At 38.9% G+C, this 21,106-nt stretch overlaps 2 protein-coding genes across 5 annotated transcripts in view; both read left to right on the top strand.

Annotated features, from left to right (window-relative positions):
* Window positions 1-5,515, top strand: part of LOC124405274 (potassium voltage-gated channel subfamily H member 8-like) — a 61,856-nt gene extending 56,341 nt beyond the window's left edge. For all 3 annotated transcript variants that reach the window (XM_046880048.1, XM_046880047.1, XM_046880046.1), the window contains exons 11-16: window positions 145-394; window positions 848-1,116; window positions 1,206-1,360; window positions 2,018-2,183; window positions 2,260-2,629; window positions 2,932-5,515. In XM_046880048.1, coding sequence (XP_046736004.1) covers window positions 145-394; window positions 848-1,116; window positions 1,206-1,360; window positions 2,018-2,183; window positions 2,260-2,629; window positions 2,932-3,155 — 1,434 coding nt within the window. In that variant the 3' untranslated portion in view covers window positions 3,156-5,515. The remainder of the gene's footprint in view (window positions 1-144; window positions 395-847; window positions 1,117-1,205; window positions 1,361-2,017; window positions 2,184-2,259; window positions 2,630-2,931) is intronic.
* A 1,947-nt stretch (window positions 5,516-7,462) lies between these two features.
* Window positions 7,463-11,490, top strand: LOC124405275 (syntenin-1-like). 2 transcript variants are annotated; one of them, XM_046880050.1, is made up of 8 exons: window positions 7,463-7,608; window positions 8,437-8,506; window positions 8,667-8,867; window positions 9,161-9,274; window positions 9,374-9,609; window positions 9,688-9,841; window positions 9,954-10,063; window positions 10,136-11,490. In XM_046880050.1, the coding sequence occupies exons 2-8, from the start codon at window positions 8,456-8,458 to the stop codon at window positions 10,188-10,190; spliced, it is 921 nt and encodes a 306-aa protein (XP_046736006.1). In that variant the 5' UTR covers window positions 7,463-7,608; window positions 8,437-8,455; the 3' UTR covers window positions 10,191-11,490. The 2 variants fall into 2 exon arrangements, with proteins under 2 accessions (XP_046736006.1, XP_046736005.1); XM_046880049.1 differs by having other exon boundaries at window positions 7,484-7,672.
* Window positions 11,491-21,106: the final 9,616 nt, after the last annotated feature.

Here is a 21,106-nt window from a genome sequence, read left to right as displayed (position 1 = left end):
ATTTACGAAGTAACGTCACATGAATCACTGTCGATTTAGAGGAAACAAATGACCGATAGCGGCACGAAGGCACGTGGCTTTAGAGGCTGAAAATAGTTGGACGTGAAAAAAAAAAAAAAAATGGTCGATGATGATAATCCACAGACGCTGAAGGAGTTTCCCGAAGAGCTCAGAGGCGACGTTTCCATGCATCTTCATCGAGAGATTCTCAGCCTCCCGATATTTGAAGCTGCGTCTCAGGGATGCTTGAAGCTCCTTTCCCTTCATATTCGCAGCAACTTCTGTGCCCCGGGTGAATTTCTCATCCACAAAGGCGATGCCCTTTCCTACATATACTATCTCTGCAATGGGTCAATGGAAGTTGTTCAGAACAGTATGGTTGTTGCGATTTTGGGTGAGTGCCATCACCAGCTAGTCCTTTGTACAAGCCTCACCGAAATCGAACTCCCTCATATAGGGTCAATAATACTTGACAATGTCCTTCCAACAATAGACAATATCACACCCTCCTTTACACAACTAAATTTTGCCCCGTCTTTCGGGGGAAAAAAAAAAAAAAAAAAAAAAAATCACTTTCATACGGAATACATTCTGACCGAAACAAAGGAGAAAAAAAAATACACAGGATCAATATTAAGATAATTCCTGGTGAAATTTTTTTTTTTTCTTTTGTTCCCTGCAAGTCTTTCAAATAGTGAATTATTATGGAATGACAATTTTTTTTTTTCGATAAAAACAAAAAAAAAAAAAAAACATCCACAGCAACATTATTTTGTTGTCCAAGACTGATCGCCGTAATAAATTAAAACAAGAGTGGAAATTTGATGAGTTGCAACGTAATTTCCAGGGAAAGGAGACCTCGTCGGCTGCGACATAAGCATACACCTTCACACCGGGAGTAACGGGGGTGGAACGGGAGGCGGAGGATCCGCACCAGTTGACGTGGTGGTAAAATCAAGCTGCGATGTGAAAGCACTCACCTACTGTGACCTGAAGTGCATAAACATGCAAGGCCTGGTTGATGTTCTCCGCTTGTACCCGGAATATCAGCAACAATTCGCCAACGATATTCAGCACGACTTGACCTACAACCTTCGCGAGGGTTACGAGGCAGAGGTGAGTTGGTTGACCTCCTTTTTGGTTTAAATTTTGACTGGCAAGAAAAGGTAAAGAAAAAATAAAAACTTGTTTCTCACGTCATTCAGCAAGAGTGTGACATGAACGGTGTTACCTCCATGACGCTTCCGTCCATCAGCGAGGACGACGAAAACATTCCTGAGGAAGGCGAGACCTCGCCCCTCTCACCACCCAACAAATCTCCTCTTCACGCAGCTTCCAGTCCCAGACACGCCAAGCTCAGGTAAATCGTTCGTGTGCTCGATCGATTCTTGTTTCGTTATTTTTCTTTTTTTATTCTTCCTAAAAATGTGCTAACATCATTGGAAAGCAGTTCCTTGAGACGTAAAACAGGAACTGACAAGGATAAAGTAGATACTCGAGGTGTGCATCACCGATTTTCTTTATTCTGTGATGCGTTATGGTACATGAAAAAGCATTTAGCACATATATTTTCACAACATGATTCAGTCGGCTAAGAGGAAAAAACCACCCCTAAGGTATCCCGCAAAAAGTAAGGGATGCAACCCTCGAGGTTAAAAACATTGTTGATATATATATTATCATCTGTTGACAGTGAATAATATCCAATGGATTTTATACCAAAAAAAATTACAGTTTTCGAAAATAAACTTTAAAAGTGGTTTTTGGGCCTTAAATGGCTGAATTGGTTCTTAAAAAAAAATGATGAAAAAAAAACAATGCTTGTGTACAATTTTTTCATTTTGTAATAAATTATGAAACTACAGAATGATGGAAATCAGTGAGGTAGACCTCGGATATAACTTTCATTGCGAGTTTCTGTTTTCCGTACTTTCCTTGTCAGTGGTACAGAAATCGAGGTGTAAAATAAAAAACTTGAATCACTCTATCACCCCATCTGCACGCCCTTGAAATTCAGGGACGAATACAAAGAGAGCCGGAGAGCAACGAGAAGCGTGCTGGTACGAGGAAGGCCGGCAATCATGGCGCAGGAATCGGTCGAGGACCACATCCGAGGATCGGTAGAGAGGCTGGACTCTCAGGTGTCGACTCTTCATCAGGACGTGGCGACGCTGAGCTACGAGGTGAGTAACGCGGAAGCCGTCAAGCTCGTTAAACATTCGACTCCGTGGAGAAAAAAGTTCTGGCCTTCGTTCGCAGGTGCGAAACGCCATCCAGGCTCTCCAGATGTTCGCCAGTTCCCCCCAGAGCAATCCGAATCTCCCGGCTCCCTCGGGACGCGGGAGCGGCATCCTAGCCAGGAGCTCGTCGCATCCTCCGGACGCCCTTTGCTGGGATCCACCTCGACTGGCCAACGCTGTGACCCAGACCGACTGGCCGGTCGACCTCTTCGAAGCTTGGGTCCTTGCCAATTCGCATCGGGCCCTCAGGATCCTCGGACTCGATCCGGACCTCATTCTCAGACCTTCGCCACGCTCGCCGACGCCATCACCGTCCTCGCCGCCTCCGCCACCCTACGAACCTCTTTCTCCTCTCGCCATTTCTTCGCCACAGTCGCCCCAGTCACCAGGTAAATTGCGAAACGTGTAAGATATGTTGTCAGGATCGTTACGTGGGAACTTAGACTACCTTGTAATGGAGAAAATTCGCGTAGTTAATTAGTTGGAAGCAAGATTTTAATTTATTCTTATTTCGAGTTCCACCTACAAATCTGGAGAAGTTTCCGATTATTGAAAGGAATTTTTAAAATACTGTGATACTAATTCGGATTGTAAATTGTAGGCTGATCATGAAGATAAAAACAAAATAAAACATAATAAAAAATAAGATTAACATATTTAAGGGTTGCTTGTATGTTTGTCGTTACTTTAGGCAACAATAATTACACAATGAACAACAACCAAGAAAGAAGCGAGGACGCGTCTACAGCGATAGCGTGTCAACCACCTTCGACGTGCTGGGATCACCGGAGTAAATTATCGCACCGTTTCAGTGCCGGAGATGCGGACAATAGTTCCCAGTTATTTCAGGCATTTAACACCCTCCATCGTCTCCCTGAGTCACGTTCGCTGAAATTTGACCCCTTTGACAGTTGAGCAAAAGCCGAGCGTCACTTCTGGGACAAAGCTCAGTGAGGAGACGTCGGCCTTTGGAAAGGCTGCAGAGAGTTAACCAAGGATCATTATGACTAGACGGAGTGAGAGGCTGTGAGATTAATCATTTTCTGCCGAGAACTTCAACGGAACTGCAACGAGGATATACGGGAAGAAATTGACCGGCTGCTTTTTTGATATTAAAAAGGGAGCGTATCGCAACCAGAGGAATTATATTTCGAGATGTATCCCAAAACGAAAAAAAAAGAAGACATGCAACTAAAATCTTTACCGCAAATTTGAAATAAAAGTAAGCCACCTTATTATTTAATCCCAGTTTCAATTATGTTAATAGAAAAAAAAATCACCTCGGTGTGATCTCTGAATATGAAATATTCCGATCAATTAGCAAATTTTTGCCAATTCATATTACGAGATGGCAGAGAGATGTCGCATTATTTTTGGCATTTCGATCTTTCGAAAAGCCGTGGGGAGGCAAATTTTTTCGTTGGATTCGTATGGAATAAATCTCGACAGTATTAATTTTACTTTCTTGCCCAAAGAGACAGCCGGATACAGAAATTTATAACACAAGAACAATAGTAGGAATTATAAAATTTTCAAGCATATCACGTGGTCGTGTAATATCTCTCTGTGAGTATAGCTTCACTGATTAAATAATGAAAATATCATTATACATGTATATTGTAATAGTAGTGCCTAACTACCAAAAAAAGAAAAAAAATCAAATTTGACACAAACGTTCGTCTGAACAGAATAATAAATGCAATCATTTTGTTAAGTAAGTGTTAGTAATAATGATAATGATAATAATAAGCTGTTGCTAAGTCGTATACATATATATTTATATCTTATTCTAGTCAATAAATAAGATCGATATGTATCATTACACTTATTGTCATATGAAGATTACGTGTGCTAGTTTGCGCATATGTTTTCAGTCCAAAATAGAGCGGAAAAAACTTCGAATTGCAATAGGTATAAGCATCAACCCAGCATCATAGAACCTTTTATCGTTGATATGCAATCAATTATCTCACGTAAATATTTTTTCTTCGTGTGAAGTTTACGCATCATTCGCACACGTCTAATAATCTGTGAAGGAAACTGAAACGATAGTGCTGGCAAATTGTGATTCGTATGCGCGGAAAAATTATAGCATACAACGTTTTTTTTGCATAGTGTATAGTTTCATTAGTTGTTACAAATATATTATCATTCCATTACGTTTTCTTTTTTTTTTTTTTTGTTCACACTTTCTTTTCGTACGACAGTACCGAATTATTTGAGACGGTGGAAAAAAGAATATCAAATCAATCGACTGGTACTTTCGGTTATTGAAATAAAATTTTCAGCCAACATGAGAATTTAGTTTTGAAAGTAGAAGTTTATTCTGATAACTGATAATCTCTGAGTAGTTCAGAAATCTTTTATCGTATCTCTGATTCTGTCTTCTGACTGGCAGAATCTTTCGAAACGCAAGAACCTCCGTAGTATACAGTTATTGTTAATAGATGCACAATCTGAAAGTATTCGGAGCCATAAACTGTTACTTATCAAAGAATCACCTAGTGACCGTTAAATATGATGAAAACCCTGATGCACGATAGTACCGATCATACCTTTATGAAATATCTTCGATATATTGACTTACCACTGCATTGTAGATAGAAAAATCATACGGAGTGAAAATTAGCTAGATATCATATAACATTATATTATACAATATAATGCATTGAATTATAACCGTAAGAAAGGTAATTATTAACTGTAAGTATATCTCAAACGCTATACTTGGTGTTTTGTAAATAAATTTAAAACGTGTGATATAGCGGCACGGCTTTGGCCATGCACAATTCTATTTGTTCAATTGATATATTGTCGCTGTAAAGTGTGAAAATTGGCTTCGAGAGGAATTTTAGGAAAATATCGAGTTGGAAAATATTCTTTACATTTTGCCACATTTAACTTCGAATCACCATGTTGTACAAAAATGCGAGTCATATCAAAGGTGGGAGAAACAATCAGAGTCAGCGTTTGTGTTAAACAGTTTTCATGAAACGAGATGAGGGCAAAAATTATATAGTCATATATCGTAACGATGACAAGTGCAATCTCGGTAATTCCACAGACAGCGTTAATTTTAGGAATAAATCTTACTTGTGAACCAGTTTTTCATAAATTACAGTGAGTATATGACTGTTTTATAAATATTTCATATATTTTGTTATACTATTTCTATGCTCTCTACGTTACGATCGAATGGAAAGACATTCGAATAAAATTATTTATCTATCTATAACATATATTATACGCTCACGTACCTATAATATAATAAACAAATAAACGAACGAATCAATAAATTTGTAGCGTTTGGTACATATATTATATATACATACGCATAAACGTGCAAGTTACACTTCTCGTCGAATGGTGAAGAAATCTTGTGTGCAAAAATTCACACATACATTATACGTATGCGACGTAATCTAACGCTTGCATTAATTTGATTCTCACGCTTTTCATCGCCACACACCCTAGGCTACCGTTATTCACATATTGCGTCACGATTCACTGCTATCATAAGAAACTTTTAATTAAAGAATATAAATGGAAAAATAAAAATATATTCGACGATGCCTGACTATTGTGAGTCATCAAGTGACACGCGAGATGGTAAACGCAGAGCGTGAAATCAAATTACATGAGTCAATTTGAAATAGTTTGATTCGCGGTGTCACGTTGATTCATAACTTTCACGTAAGTCGTGAACTTTTGCCTGTATCCTCGTGTAATAGACTAGTCAGAGAACCCAACGTCGTAGAGAAGCAATAAATTGAAAATCTGGTCCACGTTGATAGAGAATGGATTCAAATTAAAAAACTTGTATATGCGTGGAGCGAAGTCGTTATCGACTCTTACGAATTTGAAACAGATCATTTTAATGTAAACCATTGATCCGTCGATTCGTGATTGTACATAGTCACGCCTGAATGACGAAAATTGTGAATTTGAAACATATTTTTAACGAAGGAATTGTTAGGCAAAATTTGTATTTACAAGTGCAGGTCACTCAACTATTGTATAATTACGTAACTATCATTATAAGAGTCTAATCTCCATCTTCGGCAAATCTTCACATCATATATGTATTAGTAAACCTCACGGTTTTGAAAACACTGATTTAGCGTTTTAATTCAAATTTTTGAAACACAAATATTACATTATTCTTTCCTTTTTGTAGAGTGTATTTCTTCGGATTATCACAAAGCACATAACTCCAGCATTTCTATACTTGTACTATTCTTACCGAACTGCTGCTACTACATTAAAGAGAAATTTACATATATTCTGTCCAGTGTATGAGGTGGTAAAATTTGCCGGAAGCTGGCTGATCGAGTACTCTTGGTGCGGGAATTTTGAAAGACATAGGCTGTAAATATCCATATCTGTTTACTATATACGTTATCTACGCTATGTTGATAGTTTATACTTATTCTTTGTTCAATGAATAAATAACAAGTGAAATAATAATACGTAATAAAGACTATTTAAATTTAACGCGCTGCTTGTGTACATTGTACACTCTTGTTATTATACTGATACCAGTAAACCACGATTATATACTGACTTATCGATTCTTGATGTATGTTTCTATACATCCGATGACAATGGAAAATACATAAAACATACAATACCGAATGAACGTATCAATCTAAAATCACTTTTCGCAACGACTTATTGTTACAGTACATAAACTATAATTTCCAAATTCGGCGAGTTTAAAACGCTTCCAACTATACGGCAACTCTTGCCCTTTCTCACAGTTTATAATTAACGATCCGCCCACGCGCTGCAGCTGCAGCATATTGCAACGGACGGTAATAAGTGCATCGGTGTTAACAACCTCGGGAGAATTAAAAAGAATAAAATCTCATAAAAATTTCCTCTTCTGAATCATCAACATTTCAGTCTAATCATCAATAAGTATAAATACAACTGCTGCTCTACCGTATAAAGAATAGTAACAAGGAAGTCTCGAAACCGATATTCCGACGAATCGATCCGGGAATTCCCAAAAGTGAGTGTCGAATTTTCCGCTTGTTAGTACCAAGTTTCACCGTCTGAGGGCAGCAGACGACAGAATTCGCTGTGAATCACCTCCCACGAGAGGTCGTGACGTCATTCAAGTCCGGTTTACCGGCGAATGAAAGAAATACTTGATGCGTATTGCGTATGCTCTAAGGTGTCAGCGTGTGGTGACAACTGACAGCGTTTGGCAGTGCGCGTAGAGTCGTTCATTCGATCGTTTGCTTTTCTGTCGTGTCGTGTCGTGTTGTGCTGGATAATATCGACTAAATTCCGACGTCCAGAGCAAGGCAGTTATTTGGAATTCTGCTTTACGTGCCGCGAGGGTGTGTCTCCGTGAATTAAGGTGCGATATTTATAGAATAAAGGAGAAATTAGAGTTCGACCACGTTTCGGTGCAGAGCGCGCATGTAAGTTTAACAACGTTTACTGATCCTGGAACGCCTTTGACAAAGGGAATCTAGCAGCTATATAACACTACGCAATATGCAGCGATCGGACAACTCAGACTGCACAACCACCTACGTGCATATTTTCTAAAATTTATCCTCAATTTCTGCGTTAAATTTTTAACAAGGATATTTAGACGGTTATCATTTATTCGGATTTACTTCTTTTTTCTTTCAAATAATTCTTCAAGATTCCCTAAAAACTGTCGCGAAACTCGGAACTGAGGTGCATCGGTTTTTGTAACTAGAAAAATTTTACTACCGTACAGTAAATAAACTTGATGTATTGTGGTTAAGCGGAACATTTAGAGTGAGATAAGAGACTTCGCAAAGCTTATCTTTTTCTTTCGCCAGGCACTATTTTATATTCAGACGACAACTTTGATCTCGGTTAACTTGCGATATTGTGAGTCAGCTTAAGAGTGGAATTTCCTCCTTGCAAAAAAAAAAAAAAAAAAAAAAAAAAAAACGCAGCTCATCGTTGTTCGTAACAATCGATAGAAATTTTCATGTTTAATTATGCTTTGGAGCGTAGTTTTTTATTTAAATTCAAGAGGCGAGAAGAGCGTTAACGCAGATTGTCTAAATTCTATGTGCAATACTGTTGGCAACACTATCGAACTTTGTTATCTGAGTCATAGCGATAAGCTTCGTATAGACAACTACATAACAATATGCCTTGTGATAAAACACTAATTAAGAAAGTTATATTTTACTAATTACAGAGCAAACATTGAAAGCAAAATGTCGCTGTATCCGTCTCTGGAGGACATGAAGGTTGATCACATGATCAAGGTAGGTCAACGTACTCTGAACCTCTTCGATATATCACATACTATGTATAGTCTCTTTACCATGCATTGTAATAATTCATGTCTGTGGTAATCAATACTTCTATGTAACTCCTACCCATCCTACCTAGCCCGACTGATTCCTTCTATCTCTCTGACTCTAGGCTCAACTTCAAGCGGATCAACACTACGCTCCTCAGCCGGCCCAGGTGCTACCAATTCCTCCCGCACAGGTAGCTAGTCATCCTTCAGCTCCGGAGCATCACGTTCTTTATCCAGCTCTTGGTGATTATATGGGATTGGAACTCAGCGAAGATGTGATAGCCGCCAATATGCCTGAGTACGCAGTTGTCAATCGACAGCCGGTATGTAATTCAAACTTTTTATGCATGAAGTTTCTTTTAAAGCGAGAGTCTTACTGAAATACTCAATTATTTGACTAAAATGAATACACAAAAATTAATTGGGTATAAACAGGCTTGTACAATACCAGTAAATGATTTAAATACCATGAAATTGTAGGATTCCATGCGAAATTTGTTATATTTTAGAATAAGGCAACATATTGTGCAAATTTCATTTTTATTCTTCGTAAATTCTTGCCTGAATTTAATGAGCAGCAACTAATTTTAAACTAACTTTCTATTTTTTTTTACAGACTGCCTTAGTACCACAAGCTCCATCGACTGGAAGCTTATCTGGGATGATTGCTCCGCTGTCTGGTAATTCTTTGGGTTTGCAGAGAGCACACGTCACCAATGGCATTCGAGAGGTATATCGCTTACTTTCGTTATCAATCAACCGTCTGGTATCCAGACCAACCAAAAAACTTACAATCATTGTATCAACTTTACTGTATCTGTTTTCGCAGCTGATCCTGTGCAAGGATAAAGATGGGAAAATCGGCATGAGAGTACACTCTGTGAATAACGGAGTGTTTGTTTGCCTCGTCAGTCCAAACTCTCCAGCGTCTATGGCAGGTCTGCGTTTTGGCGATCAAGTATTGGAAATAAACGGAGTCACTGTGGCTGGATATTCCATGGATCAGGCGCACAAGCTGTTGCGCAAAGCTCCTGAAAATGGTATCAAAGTCATAGTTAGAGACAGGTAACGTTCTCATTTTTCAACCTGTTCATATCTTTTCAGCCAGAATTAGTTTGAAATAAATTTAATGTGTCATTTTAGACCATTCGAAAGGACAATCACATTGCATAAGGACAGCGTTGGGCATATCGGTTTCCAGTTCAAAAATGGAAAAATTACTGCATTGGTGAAGGACTCTTCGGCTGCTAGAAATGGGCTATTGACTGACCATCAACTGCTCGAAGTTAATGGCAAAGTAAATAGCTTTGTCAAAAGTTGTATACAATGCTTAAAATTTTGTTTTTTTATCAACAGTTGTTCAACGAATCAGTTGTACTAATTTCTAACTACATTTTATATATTTTCAGAACGTGGTCGGGTTGAAGGACAAAGAAATTGGAGCTGAAATTGAAAATGGTGGCGATATCATAACTATCACAATTATTCCTTCCTACATTTATGAACACATGATTAAAAAGTACGTAAATTTTTACATCAAATTTAGTATTTCATAGAATATCCTGCACAAAAATTTTCTTTTTCATTGCAGAATGTCCGGCAGTTTACTGAAATCGGGAATGGATCATTCCATTCCCACTCTTTAAAGGACGGCAGTGGTGATTCGAGGCCATATTTTTCCACTCTCAATTTAATCTGTTCGAGGTATATGAACAAACGATAAGTAACACTCGTCATATTCAATTGAATTTATTATTAACAAATACCCGCTGGTTATTTAGTTATCTTTTGCCATTAACTGGAAAGATGATTACCTGAAAATATGAATTGCATTGGTAAGGTGAATCAACAAACTGTAATGAATATCATTGTTTTTCGAATTAACGAAATTTGTTGCAAACAAATTATTAAAAAAAAAAAAACAGACGTTAGACTGTAGAATTATCTTATACAATGGCTTGATACACAGGAAATCACTACATTTCTGGGTCGTCATCGCCGAACAACGTTGCCTTAGTTAGTGCACTTTCATGAAATGTGCCAATTGACACCACTTCCTTAATCTTTTTTCACGTTCTAGAGAACTTATGTTAGAAGTATTCAATTATAAACGAAAAACGAAAAAGAAAATCGTATTCGTATTATTCGTTGATCTTTTGGACGGGAGATTAATGAAGATGTGTACGCGAATAGACTGAAAAAGTACATCATGTAACACAGCGTTACAACAACTTACAAAGTCAATCATTAATTATATTGATTTTCAAAATAATTGGAAGCTGATCTGCGCAAAGAAATACCTTAATGTTCACATTTCGTCTGTTCAGTTTTGGTTTTGTAAAACCTGTTACAGTTTCCATTTTATCGGTTTAAATTTACCGAAATATTCCTTTTTGAACCTAAAAATTGATATTTTTCCTCGCAGCCGAATTTCATATCGTGATAAAAAAAAAAAATACCATGTAATGTATGTGTGTTATTGATATATTATCCCTTCCAGTTTTAAATGAACAACATCTCTGAGTATTCAGACTATATGTATACATAAACTTATTGTAACGATAAAATATTTTATTACTGAACACGTAGAGGATAGAATACAGTTATATATGGTAGTGTTAGAATTTTTTAATGTCATTAAATAGAAGATACATTGTTTATATAATTTGTTACTCAACATTTCTCTAATGCCACCGAATCTATTACCTAATCGAGGTAAATGAAAATATAGTATATATGTTATACACACAAGACACGCTTACACACAGTATATATTTATAACGTAGCGTACAAATATGTATTTTGAACAATCAAATTCAATCCATATACATTTATTCTAATATATAGTCGTGTCTTAATAAGATAATTAAAATATATAATGCAATTAATGTATGTGATTTTTTGTGACACGCGATTCTAAACGTTATATTATAAATAAAAATTGAAACACAAGCGTTCTATTCAAAACTCACGCAAATGATCGAGAAAGGCCCATTTGGACACCAGCGTTATTCGGCAATGAAAATGATCGGAAGCTGTATTGCATACGAGATTTATTGGACGTAGCCCAATTAGACACCAAAATTTATTCGAGACAGCCCCGATTGGACACCAAGAATTATTTGACACCAGCGGTGTTTTGGACTCGGTCCCATCGGCCCCTAAAGGTTGAATAAATATATTCAAATGGTCGATTAAACCCAAAATTGTCTGATGAGGAAAAGTAACTTCAGAATGATTACAAAAAATCAGAGAATCTTCTATTTGAAGTGGAGACTTGAGCATTACTTTTCCACGTGTGATCGGGCTGTGTCCAGTCAGTGTTAGTCCACTAATTATTTTTGGTGTCCAAACGGGGGTCACCCAGGTGATCCATATTTGAAAGATGAACTGAGTAGGACTTATTTTTCGTAACGGGTACATTTACAATAAATGTAAATTCATCGCTCAATAGCGTAATGGGAGTATTTCGAAATCAGTCGGGGAGTGAATAATTCAACGATGAAACTAATTAGACATAATACGACGCATCCGCAGTAAATATAAAATATACTTCGAATTTTGTAAGCACTTTGTGTTTCTGTTTTTGATAACTCTGCCAGATTTTTAGAACTCAGTATGTGTTTAGCGTTCGTTTCGCTAAGATCCCAATATTCCATAATACCGGCCTCCATCAGGCGTAGAATTATGGTGTCTATTGGTTCCCGAAGGTATGATTTGTTACTAAAAGCCATAATCACGGGATATGTTAGCACGCAATCACCGAACGTGTGAAAGCGCAATGATTCGTGATCTCTGATGATCACCTGCTTCTCGTAATTTACGTAAGAAGCTCGAGTTAGAAGAGCATAATTCTCATCGTACTTCAGCTTCTGCGAAATATTCGTATCATTATTATCAACCACGAATCGTTCGATGATTGTCGGGGTGATCGCGCTCTGGTTGATTTGGTCGTTGAGAACTTGGAACTCATCGAATGTACCTCCGACCGCTAAATTTGCGTCAATTATTCCCTCCTCGTCGACAATCTGCTGCGTGCCTTTATCGGTGGCCAAAATCGAGGCTAATGAACTTTTGTAAGCTGTCGTCATTACGGTCGCATAAACCATATAAACTAAGAGCATGACTCTACCTCCCGTCGATGATGACTCATGGTGTACGGAATTTCCAAAGTGAGTTTGAATGACGTCGAGAAGTATCGCCCCGAATCCTGGCTTGGTTCGTTTATCTGAGAACATAATTTGGTGTTGTGGTATCCTGAGAAAAATCTTTTGCAATATATCTAGACATTCGAAAAAACGAATAACTCACCACTTCTTGCCACCCAGATATTTTGATGAGCGTGTTCGGTGGCGCAGCTAATGACGAATATGAGGCCAACCCATATCCAGACGTTCCAAGAAAATTCTACCAAAACAGTATCATTCTGCCACCTCATCATACGGGGAACGGCCCAGAGAACGCATTCCTCGTCGTATGGTACAGACATAGTAAGCGAACCTCGAAGATAATTCGTCGGACGTAATCGCCCGATACCAATCTCCGAGGTTCCAAGAACAACGTCCCACGAGACGCCAATTTTTTTCGAAAACCCCGTTCGGTGGGCCATGACTGGATATTTCAGTACCAAGGTGAAGTTGAGTTTATCAGCCAGTACTAAAAGTAGTTCACCTTCTCGACCCCCGATTATACTCAGCGAACCGTTGGTATTATTTTTTACTATCATTTTGGGTGGGAAGATCGTTGTGGTAACGTGAATTGGACATCCGTTGAAGTTTCGTCGTTGCTGGTCTAAATCTTCACGAGCTCCGTCAAAACCGGAATCTTCTTTCCAAACGGTCTTCAGACGAACGGTCATTGAGCACTTTGGCGTGAAGGAATCACCGTAAATTTTTACCACCCCGTCACTGACGTGTGCAAACTCAATGTATCCGATGGTGTCTTGAGCGGACAAATGGAACATCAACCAGATCTTGTCCTTCTCGACAATTCCGACGAAGACAAATAGAACTCTGCACTCCCTGCAGCGTGAGAGAACGTCATAATTCTGGTAGTACGTCCGCTTCTTCAAATCTTCTAGGAAAAACACGACCAAGCTTCCCGGGCTGAATTCTCGTTGATAACGAAATTCTTCAGGCTCCGTACGGATCACGTGCGTATAGTTGTCTAGCAATGGTCGAGCTTGCTCTAAATCATTGGACGTAGCCCCAAGGATCGTGATGTGCCGAGGGTCGTATGCTTTCAAGTACAACTCTTTGAAATCTTCAAAAAATCTCTTGAGAATAACGTCAGTTCTGCCGTCTGACGAAATTTCCTTTTTCAACGACAGATACCGCGTAGAATTCACTCCCCGGCAAAGTACAAAGTAAAAGCACAGACTTTTGATCACCGAGATATACATCGTGAATTATTCCTGATCTAATCAATTAGGATTCAACTTTCAGTGGCAATGGAAACCAAAACCTGTTTTTCTTCCTTGTACTTCTCATAATAAAATACTTGGGATGAAGTCATCTTGAAATTATTCAGCGCTGCAGTTATACTGATAATCGATGTGAAGAAGATTACTTTTCACCATTTTGCAATCGTAATCCACCCCTTTCAGTGAAGATTCAATAGAAAACTGTTTTTCATTCTAGCTCTGAGCTGTGCGCGTTACATTTGATGTGTGCGGTTTCATCCAGTTGTCGACATTACGTCAACTAGCTCTCCAGAATAACATTCCCAAACCCAAGGCCAGGTCATTAATGAAATACTCAAGGAACGTCATACCCTACTCACAGTGGCAGAGGACTTGGAAACGTGATGTGCCATAATAATCCATCAATCACAAACTAATCACATTTCAAGTGGTACCTCATGGCGAAAATTATTGTTCCAATCCGACGCTTTTCTTTCCTCGATATCTAATAACTTGACTTGATGACTCCTAGCCTATATTTTAACACGAAAAAACAGCCCCGATCATTTTGAAACAATATAATAGAAAGTTTCGTTTAGTTTCGTGCGTTAACATTATGTATGACATAATAATGGATTTCCTTTTCGCGTACGATTTTCTTACTAAATGAATCTAAACGTCTAAATGTGAAAGGACTTTAGTGCGCATATTTTACCATTTGATTGTTCCAATTTCCGAAGCAATCGCATTAAGTCACACGAAAACTTCACAGTTCAAAAAATTTAGTGTATCGATCACCAATGTTAAAGAGTAATTTGACGAAGAACGTGAAGGGAAAGAAGGCTGTGCAGCAACAGCAAAAAGTCAACATATTACGGAATTTGTTGGAACCTGAATTCTGCAATTACTTCTTTACACTTTTCCGTTATATCATAAATGAAAGCCGCTACGTTGAATCCAAAAATCAAGTAAATAATCTATAGTTGAACGATAAATTTAATAGGATTTTTTTTTCATCATAGGTACATCGACAGTAGTGATTGCGTTGTGGCGGTATTTCGAAATCAACCTTGGAATGAGTAATTCCGCGATGAAACTAATCAGACATAATACGATGCATCCGCAGTAAATATAAAATATACTTCGAATTTTGTAAGCAATTTGTGTTTCTGTTTCTGATAACTCTTCCGGATTTTTTGAATTAAGTATGTTTTTAGCGTTCGTTTCACTGCTATCCCAATATTCCATAATACCGGCCTCCGTCAAGCGTAGAATTATGTCGTCAATTGGTTCCCGAAGGTATGATTTGTTACTAAATGCCATAATCACGGGATATGTTAGCACGCAATCACCGAACGTGTGAAAGCGCAATGATTCGTGATCTCTAACGATCTTCTGCTTCTCGTAATTCAGGTAAGACACTCGAGCTAGAAGAGCAAAATTGTCATCGTACTTCAGTTTTTGCGAAATATTCGTATCATTATCATCAACTATGAATCTTTCGATCATTACTGGGGGGAGTGCGCTCGCGTTTACTAACTCATTGAGAATTTGGAACTCATCGGATGTACCTCCAATCGCTAAATTTGCATTAATTATTCCCTCCTCGTCGACAACCTGCTGCGTACCTTTGTCGGTGGCTAAAATCGAGGCTAATGAACTTTTGTAAGCTGTCGTCATTACGGTCGCATAAGCCATATAAACTAAGAGCATGAATCTACCTCCCGTCAACGATGATTCGTATTGTACTGCATTCCCAAAGTGAATTTGGACGACGTCGAGAAGTATCGCGCCGAATCCTGGCCTTGTTCGATTATCTGAAAACAGTATTGTACGGTACTCTCAAAAGGATTTTTTCACAATATTCTCAGAAACCAAGCACTCAATATTTCTTGCGGATAATTGATAACACGCAGTTGCATGAAAATAACTTAGTACTATTTACCAGAAAAATTACAATTGGCATTTGCTTTCAAGTTGATCGTTGGTTTCATCTAATTTGATGTCAATTAATCATGTCTGATGCAAACCATTTTTGAGAGAGTGAATTTACCTTGAACTGACCATAAACTTCGAACCTAATTGTAACTGACGAATATTTGATATGAATAATGATCAGTAGTGATTAATAAACTGAAACGAGTTTCAGAGTTTCAACCGTCATTGATATTTTGCAGTTGATTCGTGATAATTTGAGGAGTGAAATTGAACATGTATTAGTATATTTTACCTTTAATTCACAAATACTGGTTTCATAGATCTGAAAAGTAACCAACTCACCACTTCTTGCCACCCAGATATTTTGATGAGCGTATTCGATGGCACAACTGATGATAAATATGAGGCCAACCCATATCCAGACGTTCCAAGAAAATTCAACCAAAACAGTATCATTCTGCCACCTTATCATACGGGGAACAGCCCATATAATGCATTCCTCATCGTACGGTATAGACATGGTAAGCGCGTCTAGAAAATAGTTCGTCGGACGTAATCGCCCGACACCAATATTCGAAGTCCCAAGACCAACGTCCCACGAAGTGCCCTGTTTTCTCGAGAACCCTGGGAAGTTGGCGTTGACTGGGTGTTTCAGTACCAAGGTGAAGTTGAGTTTATCAGCGAGTACTAACAGTAGTTCACCTTCTCGACCCCCGATTACGCTCAACGAACCGTTAAGGTTTCTTTTAACGACCATTTTAGGTGGGAAATGCGGCGCGGTAGCGTAAATTGGACATCCGTTGAAATTTCGTAATTGCTGGTCTAAATTTCTGCCAGCTTCGTCAAAGCCGGAATCTTCTTTCCAAACGGTTTTCAGACGAATGTTCAGCGAGCACTGTGCCGTGAAGGAATCACCGTAAAGTTTTACCACCCCGTCACTGACGTGAGCAAATTCAATGTATGTAATTTTGTTTTTAACGGACAAATGGAACATCAACCAGATCTTGTCCCTCTTGACAATTCCTCCGTAAACAAATAGAACTCTGCACTCCCTGCAGCGTGACATAACTTCATAATTTTGGTAGTACGTCCGTTTTTTCAAATCTTCTAGGAAAAACACGACCAAGCTTCCCGGGCTGAATTCTCGTGAATAACGAAATTCTTCAGACTCCGTACGTATCACGTACGGATAGTTGTCTAGCAATGGTTGAGCTTGCTCTAAATCATTGGACGTACCTCCAAGGATCGTGATGTGCCGAGGGTCGTATGCTTCCAAGTACAACTCTTTGAAATCTTCAAAAAATCTCTTGAGAATAGCGTCAGTTCTGCCGTCTGACGGAATTTCCTTTTTCAACGACAGATACCGCGTAGAATTCACTCCCCGGAAAAGTACAAAGTAAAAGCACAGACCTCTTATTACTGAGATACACATCATGGATTAAACAATTCGTATTTAAGTTTCAGTATCAATCGAAACCAAAACTTTTCCAGAGTAATTCAATGTAAATGAAATTTTTTTTTTAATTTCAGTTACGAGCTGAGCCCGTCACATTAGATGTCTAAGGCTTTATCTAGTTGCCGGCATCACGTCAACTAGCTCTACTTCAGCCACACGTGACGCATCGAATCACATTTTCAAAATCAAAGGCCAGGTCAGTAATAATGAAATACTCGAGGGATCTTGTACCCCACCCACTTTAGCGAAGGACTTGTAATCGTGAAGTGCCATAATATTCCATCGATCACGACCCCATCTCGACCGTTAAATTTCACGCTAGAAAACACCCCGGTCATTTCGAAACAATATAATAGAAAGCATCGCCTCGCGCATTAATATAATCAATGAGAGTCTATTGGATCTCCTTCTGTATTCTAATTTTCTTGCAAAACGAACGTTCGAATCTCAATGCTTGAGTAGCAATTTGGGGTCCCAGACGACCCCACTCTTATTCATCGACTGTTAATACTCTTTGTAAACCAATGAGAATGAAGAAAAAAATTGTGAAAGAATTGTTCAAAAAATATGTATATTTTAATGATTTCTTTGAAGTTGTTACAGGGTGGATCGTTTAGACTTCGATGAGCACCTACCAAAACCTATTCTACGGACAGCCAAGGTGTTATTTGCCTGTTTTAAGGTTCCTACACATCGATTATGCACCAACTCTAGTCGCAATTTAAAAATCAACCTGCTGCTGGTAAAGTGTATCAGTTAAAGGTTAATATATGGAAATTCGAGTGCGCGTCTATTATAATCGGTTTATTCCAATTTCCAAAATGACCGCATTAAGTCGCACAAGTACATAGTTTAAAAAATTTGGTGCATGCATCACAAATTTTAAGAAGTAATTCGATGCAGAATGTCAATAGACAGAAGGCTGCGCAGCAACAATAAAAAATCAATATATTATGGAAATTTTTTGTACCGAAATTTTCCGAATACTTTCCTGCACTTTTCCGCCTCGATATCTTGTCAGCGTCAGTTTCGGCGGTATCCCAATGGTTCAGAATACCGGATTCGGAAAAACGTTGGATCAGATCGTTTACCGGCTCACGGAGAAACCGTCTATCCAGAAAAGCAATCACCGTAGGATGAAACAATACGCAAGAATCAAAAATGTAAAAATTAACGGAATCGTTAGTTTTTGCGAACAATTGTCTCCAGTATTTGAAAGCAGAACGTCGGGCTAAGAACGCAAAGTCCTGATTAACTGTCAGCTCTTTCCAATTTTCAGTAACGTTATTGTTGACTATGAATCGGTTGACCAGTTCCGCCGTTAACTGGGATTCGTCGGCCTGATCCTCGAGGATTTGATAATCGTAAAGCGATCCACCAACTCTCAGGTTTGCTTCGATTATACCCTTAACGTCAACGATACTTGGCTCATCTTTGTCCGTCGCTAATATCGAGGCCAATGAAGTTTTGTACGCCGTTGTCATGACCAACGCGTAGCTCAAGTGAACTATCAGCATCACTTTTCCAAGTGCAGCGTACGGTGGATGGGTTGCAGGATTTCCCAGGTGGACCGAGAAGGCCTCGAGGATACTTGCCACAAGTCCAGGATAGCGTTGGTTGCCTGAAAACAATAAACCGAGCCAAAAATGTAAGCAAATATATTATAAACTAGTCTTACCTCGATGTTTGCATATATAAAGTTTGAGAGCAATTTCGATTTACCATTTCTGAACCATTTTGTGTTTCGATTGACGTACGAGAGGACGCAAGCTAAGACGAATTCCAGAACGACCAATATCCACACATCCCAAGGAAATTCCACGAACAAGATGTCCTTCGAAGATCTCACCACGAGAGGAACGGCCCATGTCACGCAGTCGTCGTCGTACGGAACAGAGACTTCAACCAACTGGAAAAGCTCGGTAGTCGGACGTAATTGTCCTATACCAATATCGGCAACTCCATTATCCACGTCTTTGACGATTGCTGCTTTTGGGGAATACTTGATCCGGTCCGTTTCGGACGGATACTTTAAGGCCAAGGTGAAATTGAGGGATTTGGCGAGTTCCAAGAGCAGACATCCCTCTCGTCCGCTCACTATGGTGAGTGAGCCATTTTTATTTTCTTTGAGAACTAGTTTCGGGAAAAAATTTACAGTGCTAACGGAAACTGGACGTCCGTTGAGGTCGCGTAAGCCGTAAGGCAAGACGTCCGTTCTATCGAAACCGATTCCTGGTTTCCACACATTGAGTAATCGAACGTCCGGAGAGATGCGATTGGTTACGAGATGACCGGTGTAGAGCTGAATGACGTCGTTTTCTAGTTGGGCAAGTCTTACGTATGGCGAGTTGTGGCGAAGGGCGAGAGCGAATGCCAGTCGGATATCGATGGCATCGGTGGTGACTCTGTAGTCAGACACGAAGAGAACATCGCAATTCCTACATTGCGGGATGATTTTTGCGTACTTTTTGAACTTAGTTTCATCCAAATCCTGGAGATAAAAAATTAGGCTGCTTCCTGAGCCGAAAAAGTTTGAGTTTTTCAATTCTTTGACATTCGTACAAATGACGTACGGATAAATTTTGAGTAACGTTTCAGCCGCTTTCAAATTCTCCGTAGATTCACCGATCACCGTGATTTGTCGCGGATCGTGTTTTCGCAAATACATCTTTTCGTAGTCAGCGTAAAATTTCGCGAAAATGTTGCTCGTCGTACAGTTCAATGATGCCTCATTTTTCACAAACAAGTCTAGCCTCGAACTAACTTGATTACAGAGCAAAAAGTAAAGGCATAGGTTTGTTAGTGGTGAACACAGCATACTGGAATTAATCAAACGCGAAAAACAACAGCTTGTTAAATATGTTGCAACGTGTTATCAGAGTGTTCGCTAAATCTAAACGACACTCTTCCGTTATTTGATTAGGTGAAAGTCAGATGCGTGGCTTTTAAGCTCTTGTTATCTCGCGACATCGATGACAAATAGATTCGATAACTTTTGTCGCACCTTTGTAATGACGACTCATTACGCTTGAGCCGTGAACTGCTGCCGTATTTTCGAATTTTGAGACAAGAAATGCGTGTTGTTTCCTGACCATTAATTTCGACGTTTTCATGTATGGTTGACAACCTGAATTCGAATTTTTTTATCTCCGACAAATGCCGAATATAATGAAAAAATCTTCTATCGAATCTAATTCTGAATATTCACATCGTTAAAAATACGGCAACCAATGTCATGGTGTCCTGATGCATTGATGAGTTACATGAGCTTTCTGCTTTGTTGTAGGTAGGCGAAATGTTGACAGATTGACAGGTGAATTAGCACACATTGTATCGCTTCAACCAACTCAGTGCTGCGTCATGTTTCTTAACGAGCAATGCGAACCTTATTATCATTTGTTCCGTAAGTACAGATGCCCTGCAGTGGAAAGAATGTCTCTCAAAACATATCTGACTCGCAATAAGTCGCAATTCATAATTAAAACACACATTGAAAATTTAATTTGGTTACGGAATCGATCTGTACTACAATTTCTGTATACACCGTGATTGCATGGCCGATGAAGCCGAAAGTCAATGCTTTAAGACATATTGAAGGAACACACGAGCTATTTATTACATCGAAATTGCAAGTCATTGATTTACCTCATACAAGGTAGTAACCGTATTGCGTTTAACGCTACAGAGTTATGCTGAACGGCAGCATAGCAATTGATCTAAAAGCTTTTTTAGCACCCTATACTTTGCACTCGTAAAGAAAACTCGTC

The sequence above is a fragment of the Diprion similis genome, chromosome 4, assembly GCF_021155765.1.
Source record: "Diprion similis isolate iyDipSimi1 chromosome 4, iyDipSimi1.1, whole genome shotgun sequence".
NCBI lineage: Eukaryota > Metazoa > Arthropoda > Insecta > Hymenoptera > Diprionidae > Diprion > Diprion similis.
Note: the sequence above shows the minus strand (reverse complement) of the source record. Positions and strands in the feature narration are given on the sequence as shown.

Coding starts and splice junctions, on each gene's coding strand:
- LOC124405275 (XM_046880050.1), top strand. CDS start 8,456: ATGTCGCTGTATCCGTCTCTGGAGGACATGAAGGTTGATCACATGATC. Junction 8,507..8,666: donor AGGTTGATCACATGATCAAG/GTAGGTCAACGT, acceptor CTCTGACTCTAG/GCTCAACTTCAAGCGGATCA. Junction 9,842..9,953: donor TGCTCGAAGTTAATGGCAAA/GTAAATAGCTTT, acceptor ATATATTTTCAG/AACGTGGTCGGGTTGAAGGA.